Below are 7,500 nucleotides of genomic sequence, written 5' to 3' on the forward strand. Positions count from 1 at the left end.
CTTCGTTACATTGCGTTGTCAATATTGCGTATTAAATCAAAACAGAACAAAACAAAAATTTAAATGAGTGACGCTTAGTTCCTTACAGGGAGAGAGTCAAGTTAATGTGTTTCACCTGCTGGTTGAGATCGGGCTTCTCCCATTTTATATACATGGATTCCTTAAGCTTCACTTGGTACTTAGTGGCTGCAGAGTCCAGGATCTCGAAGCAATCCTGTGTGCAGGATGCCTTACAAAACTCTGAACTCTGCAGATGTTTAAAAACGTTCGAAGATCTGTCTGAAAGTAAGTGCTCGCGCACTCGTGTGGAGAAGTGTCGGCTGGTTTCACCAACATAACAAGCATTACAACTTGCACACGAAAATTTATAGACCACACGCGTGCGAAGCCCTACAGGGACAGCATCTTTCACATTAAACGACACTACTAAATTCAGGGTCCTTACATCCGACCCTACCCTTACCCGGGAAGGGAAACTCCAGCGCTATCTTAGAGAACTTAGGAAAAAAGGTCACTTTGATCCTGAAGTTTATGAGGCCATTTATCCAAGTGGATCCCAGCCTGCTAGGATCTATGGTCTCCCTAAGATGCACAAACCACGAGCGCCAAATTCCACCCCACCATTTCGGCCCATAGTTTCCTCCATAGGCACCTACAACTACAGCTTGGCCAAATACTTAAGTAATCTACTCCAACCTCATATTCCATCCACATTCATTGCTTCAGATTCCTTCACTTTTGTGAAGGAAATCAATGAGCTGTCTTTGCATGGGATGTTCATGGTGTCCTTCGATGTTGAAAGCCTCTTCACCAACATCCCTCTAGATGATTGTATTAACCTTGCCGTCAAGTATATAACTGAGGGTAACCCAGGTTTGAAACTTAGTAAACAACATCTTAAAAGGTTGTTTGAGTTTGCTACCAAGGAAACTCACTTCCTGTTCAAGGGTAACTTCTATGACCAGGTGGATGGTGTAGCCATGGGGTCCCCCCTTGCCCCTGTTCTCGCCAATCTCTTTATGGGTCACCATGAGAATATATGGTTGGATCAATACGGGGATTCAGAGGTCTTATTCTATCGTCGCTACGTAGACGATACATTTTGCCTTTTCCGCTCTGAACGGGATGCAACCCTTTTCTTCAATTACATCAACAATCAACACCCCAATATACGCTTTACAATGGAACGGGAAGCTGACCATGTTCTACCTTTCCTAGATGTTCTAATCAATAACACTGACCCGCACCAAAGTGTAACCACCGTTTACCGGAAAAAAACTTTCACAGGTTTGCTCACCAGTTATCTGAGTTTTTGCCCCTTTACCTACAAACTGGGGTTAATCAAAACCTTGATTGATAGAACTTTTAAGATAAACAACACTTGGATGGGGTTCCATACTGATCTTCAAAAATTGTCTGTCATTCTGCGGAGGAATCTCTTCCCTGAAAACCTTATCAACAATATATTTCTAAATATATTCAGACAGCAGTCAAGGGAGGGAAAACACAGTCTCATTCAGGAATCGAGCCCCAGGAAACACCTAAGTTTTTCTTTAAAATCCCTTACGTTGGGCACTTCTCAGTCACGGCACAGAGGTGTATACGCAAACTTGCTAATCGGTTATGTAAACCTATTGATATAAGGTTAGTCTTCACTACTTTCAAAGTCAGGAGTCTTTTTAATGTGAAAGATGCTGTCCCTGTAGGGCTTCGCACGCATGTGGTCTATAAATTTTCGTGTGCAAGTTGTAATGCTTGTTATGTTGGTGAAACCAGCCGACACTTCTCCACACGAGTGCGCGAGCACTTACTTTCAGACAGATCTTCGAACGTTTGCAGAGTTCTGCAGAGTTCAGAGTTTTGTAAGGCATCCTGCACACAGGATTGCTTCGAGATCCTGGACTCTGCAGCCACTAAGTACCAAGTGAAGCTTAAGGAATCCATGTATATAAAATGGGAGAAGCCCGATCTCAACCAGCAGGTGAAACACATTAACCTGACTCTCTAGCTCCATGTAAGGAACTAAGCGTCACTCATTTAAATTTTTGTTTTGTTCTGTTTTGATTTAATACGCAATATTGACAACGCAATGTAACGAAGTTTGTAAGATCGCGCGCGCTTTAAATTCAACGGCGATTTCAAAATATGTAACACTGAAGATGACGGATGTACCGTCGAAACATGTCTGGAAAATTAAAGAAAGTTGTTATGTTTATACGACTAACTTTGAATTCGTAGTAACGTGGAAAGAAATTAATTCAATTAAGAAAGCTATCTACTCTAGTTGGATGGAAGTGAAACAGTTCAGAGGTTAAACAATACTCCATTCACACTTGTTGGATATGAGATTGATTCTGGCTAACTTTTTTATTGCTTCACTCAATCTCGGTTATCAGCTCATGATATATGGAAACTGATTCGTCAAGTGTTGCCAAGCTGGAATCTGATTGGCTTTAATTTCCAATTGTCCAAGCATTCTGATTATTATTCCACTCGCCCTCGTTGGATATGAGACTGGTTGTGACCATTTCCACGCTACACACCTTGTTGGCTATTTGCCATCTCATAACCAGCTTGTGCTCTTGGAATAATGTTAAATATGCAGCTGGCAATGGATAGTATTACACAGCTTTTGAATGACAAAAACCTGGAGTGTGTCATTACATGAAATTTTTGCTAAGGGCTCCCCATATAACTTACAGAATGAGCAGCAATTAAATGCGTACATATAACCCCAAACAAAGCAAGCTGTTGTTGAATCTATGTCCCTAGTCTGAATTCACTAACGAGACATTCTAATTTTCTGCCAGTGCTCAAAATTGCAGTAATAATGTACCATTTTCCTGACACTTTTTTTTCTCCTCTTTCTCGTATTGCTAATTAAATACCTATCCTAACCTCCAAATTTACGAAGATTTGCAGATTGGGTGAACCTACATGTAGTTTCAGCTTTCTTCCTCTGTCCTGACCATTAGCACTTCTGAGGTCCTAGTACATGTACTAGCTGTGTTTGCAAGTAGTTACAAATGAAGTGGTACCAGTAATAAATTTGTAATTAGTGTTGAAATTGTAAATGTAGGGTGTAGCTGTAGTATTGGTTTTTACGTAAATTTTAATTAAAAAAAAAAAGTTTGTGCTTTTATAGTGTTTTGAATCGTCAGCAATATACTGTTATTGGAAGGTGTGTCTTATAGATTGGTTGAGCAGAGTAACCATGATAGAAAACTGCCAGCCGGCAATTGTTTTGAGTTTAACTGCATTACTTCTTTGTGTAGTTTCAGCCAAAGAATACACAGATGGAACCTGAAAGTGATTCAGACTGGGACAGTCTTCCAGGAGATGTGCAACAGCCTTCCTCAAGCCCTGAAGGTTCACCAAGGCACCAGCCAGCCCCTCCAGCAGGGTCACCAAGAGGTCAAATAAACCACAAAAGACCCCAGGTTAAGCAACAAGCAACGTTACCTAGCCAACAGAAAACCTCTATCACAAATTCTCCTCCAAGTCAACCCAGGACTAAACCAGATGTCCCGTCTTCACAGATGCCAAGCCAGCTTTATGGCAAAGCTGGAGTGACTAATTTTGTTGACAGAAGTGGTGGCATCAACACAACTTTCATTGACCGTGATGGTTTAGATGGTCAAAAGAACAAGGATCTTCAGCCTCCTGATAAAAATGAAAATAAAGTTCATCAGGGCAGCCAGAAGAGGGGAGACATCGGAATTGATATTGAATTGAATGAGGCGGATTATCATCAGCGCAATCCACCTTATACTGATTTCAAAGGTAAATTATAATAAATGATTATTGAAATCTGTGACCTGGTTCTTTTGAAGGAGATGTACAGCTGTAGGAATGGAGCCTGCTAGTGCTTAGCTCATATCACATAGAATTTGGAAGGCTGGATTGTGAATTCAATTTACTAACTGTCTCAAAGGTTTTTAACTGTAAGTGGCATCACCCTATGAAACAGCCTGCTGTCAGAGGCTCGCAGGGTTGTCATAGGTGGTCGCAGCTGGTTTTTATCACACAGATGTACAGGTAATTGGAGTGAACATTAGAACTTCGACACCTAGATATTGTTAGGAAACAGCAGACCAGTTAGCCCTGTTGGTTGAGCTCACAGGTTCCAACGAGAGCCAAAATAACTGAGGAGACAGTGCTGCCTTGTAATTGATAAATATTGTCTTTGAAGTGTGCTTGGATAATTTTATGAATTATTATTGTTTTGTTGGGCCCTGTCTCACAATCTTGGTTTATATACTTTGTAATAGATTTTAATCGAAAGGTTCCCATGCACTAGTTGCAAAGGTTTGGGCACAAAGCCCCCTGCATACTTGTCTGATCTACGGAGCCAAGAAATTGACACTAGCCGTTGAGGTTAACCATCTAGTCAGGGCAAAGCTAAAAAAAAACAAAAAACAAATTCATCTTGACATAATAGTACGCTGTTTCAACAGCTGCCGTTCCAGAGCAGGATTCCACAAGGCTTGGTTTGCAAAATGACAAACCCAACAAGGGCAAAGTAAAAACATCTTATGTGATGACCAAGGATGCACAACTGGAAGACCATTCTTGGGATTCAGATAGCGATGCGTTGCAGGACCATGTCTCTCACAGCAGACAACACTTGACACCACGTGATAAAAAATCCAGCAAAAACTATGGTCATCTGGAAGAGAATAACATAGCCAAGGAAGAAATCTCTGAAAATCAGGAACGCAAGCTTGAGTTAAGGACATTTGGTGTTCCTCAAGACATTGAAAATCAAGTTACTGGGTAAGCGCTGTAACTTGCAGGGAGGGTATGGAAATCTCTGCAAGAAGAGGTTTTCGTCTTACTTGGCTGACAGTTGAAGTTAACTCCGATAGTTACATGTTTCTGTTAATGGAGTCTTAAAAGGTTCTGTCCTAGGCCCTTTTATTCACTTAATTACCTTTTATTGATTTTATTTTTTATTTGTTAGTAATACAAACTTTAATACCTGCTCACAAGAATATAAAGTCTCTCGTAGCTGTACAATGTACATAGCTAACAATGACTTGCATAATGTTTGGAACTCTCAAAATCCTAACTGGTGTGCAGTTAGTAAATGCCTTTGAGAAAATGAATTCAAAAATTTCTGCTCACACTACATTGTACTTGGAGTTTATGGTGCTCGTGTTGACACCCACCCAAAATGAATATTAATAATTACTAAAAGATAAATAATCATTTGCTTCCTGATCGCATCATGTACATTCTGTATTGTTAAGTATTTTTATGTCAATTTTGTGTCTTGTACGTTCACTGCCAATTTGTACATGTTTATGTACGTCATTGCACCGCATTATGCTTCAATTAGCTTTGCTGCACTTGTCTTTTGTAGTATACATAACAAACCTTTACTCAAACTTGAACTTGAAAGGGAAAATATTTTTCAGTGTTGTGATTTCAATTTGCTCAACAACATGTTTTGGGGTTACAAGTAAGTGTACTTATACAGTCAAATTTGTCATGAGAAAAATGATGTAATTTTAGTGCTAAGCTTTACAGCATGATTGGCTTTTATTGCCTGTCACAAGTTCCAAAACGTCTTTTGTTTCAGCACTTTTACCTTCCCTTTTTTTTTTGTCCCGCAGATATTCCTATCACTTTGACCATGGCAACAACTATCAGTTTAAAGTAAACCGAGAATGGAAGGAAGCTCAAATGAAGAAGATCGCAGACAGGTAAATACTTCAATACCGATAATTACGAAGTGGCTATTTGTACAGGACATGTACACCAACCTGCTCATACGGGAGTCTTCTTAGAATGATTTTTACAGGTTCGTAAATTAATTAACACTCGGAAAGTCTTACCTTGTCTTTATTTCTTTTAGGTTAGAACCTGTAATACTGGTAAACATTCTAAGAAGACTCCCGTATGAATAGCAAACATAGGTCGGTGTATCAGCCCCGTGCGAATAGCCACTGCCTAATAATTATTATTATATGGCAAACAATTCTCAGGCTAAATAGGGCACTCTAATTGGCTGGCCTCCAGTCGGAATTTTGCAGTACCGACCGTTACCATGAAAATGGTCCGTTTTCGTATTTTTCTCTCTCCCAGGAAGTTCAAGTTGAGCAAAACACAAAAACTTTCAAAACAGCAGAATTTAATTAGTTTTTTTTCATCTCAACAGTACAATTATTATTATTGTAGCAAGTAAAATTTAGTTTTACATGTAAAATGTTACTGTTCAAACTAAAAATGAAGATTATGAACATTCACCAAGCGGAGAAGTGTCAGATCGCTTAAAGAAACGATGCCATATACATTGTAATAAACAACTTACTAACCTCGTTTGCTCGGGACTGTACCAGGGAATATTGGTCCTCGGTTGGTTTTGTACTGCCACGACCTCAAGCCAATACTCCCCAGTACTGACTTAACGCTCAGTTAGTAAGAGGTTGTTATATGGCAGTATAATATTTTTTGTATACTACTGGTTACAAGGCAGACCAGTATGCTTTACAGTTTGCACCAACATGTCCTATTCCCCTTCTTAAAAATATTTCACGAGGTATTTCAACATTGTTTCGTGGTGCAATGCGTGCAATTCTTCAACATGGTGTAGGCTTAAAACACAATCTCAAACTGGGTTTTTCATCACTTATGTTGTACTTTCCCTTTCTTCCCCCTTTTTAGGTCAGAAAAGTGGCTTCGCTACATGTGGCAGGAAGCTTTCAGCTCACTCCGGATTGTCACAGATTTTGTCTTCATATTTGTCCTTGAGCTCTTAAGATTCGTTCTTCACTATATCGCACTTCGTTTTCTGGGAGGGGTAATCACTGTGACTGGAGATCATTTCCTTAAACCATTCTTGGCTCTGCTTTTCAACAGTATCATTCAGCCCACCTTTATTTTCACACGGAACGTTTTTGCGGGGGTCAAGAATCTTTTACAACCTCTACTGGAAATTTCCAACACTTCGATTGCTCAGGCAGCTTCGTTTCTTCGAGCATTCAGGTTGTTCGAGCTCAATTGGAAACCTGTTTATGAACGAGGACAAAAACATGAGGTCCATGTTTTGTAATGTAAGGAGGGGTTAGAGGTCCAACAAATTTCGTCGTGCTAGAGCGATTTTCAAGTGAGAGTCGAAAGGAATTACTATGATCACTCATTGATTAATATTGGTTCAAAGTTCTCGCGCCACTTTTTCAACCAATTAGAAGAGAAACCAAAACCAATCGTGGCTCGCTCGTGCACATTTTCCCGCGCTTTGTGTCGGCTACGTGTAATTACTTCGAGTTTTGATTGGTTTCCTGGATTGTCTCCGTCCTTTTTGATTGGCCAAAGTAATTACTTTGGTTTTGCTTTTACGACACTCGATTGAAACTCGCTCTATCAACAAAGAATGTCAAGAACACTCACCTTCCTTCCTTCCTTCGTGTGGGTTGGAACTTGAATTGTTTGTTTTTTTCACTGTGTTTTCCCTCTCAAAAGCAACTGAAAGGAAATTTATTTAAGTGTTTAGCC

At 39.8% G+C, this 7,500-nt stretch overlaps 1 protein-coding gene across 1 annotated transcript in view; it reads left to right on the top strand.

Annotated features, from left to right (window-relative positions):
- The window catches only part of LOC138038834 (uncharacterized), a 12,514-nt gene that overhangs the window by 4,169 nt on the left and 845 nt on the right, over positions 1-7,500 (top strand). The window contains exons 3-6 of the mRNA XM_068884900.1: positions 3,276-3,783; positions 4,458-4,776; positions 5,619-5,708; positions 6,670-7,500. The exon at positions 6,670-7,500 is cut by the window's right edge and continues 845 nt beyond it. Coding sequence (XP_068741001.1) covers positions 3,276-3,783; positions 4,458-4,776; positions 5,619-5,708; positions 6,670-7,057 — 1,305 coding nt within the window. The 3' untranslated portion in view covers positions 7,058-7,500. The remainder of the gene's footprint in view (positions 1-3,275; positions 3,784-4,457; positions 4,777-5,618; positions 5,709-6,669) is intronic.

The sequence above is a fragment of the Montipora capricornis genome, chromosome 2, assembly GCF_036669925.1.
Source record: "Montipora capricornis isolate CH-2021 chromosome 2, ASM3666992v2, whole genome shotgun sequence".
NCBI classification, from domain to species: Eukaryota; Metazoa; Cnidaria; class Anthozoa; order Scleractinia; family Acroporidae; genus Montipora; species Montipora capricornis.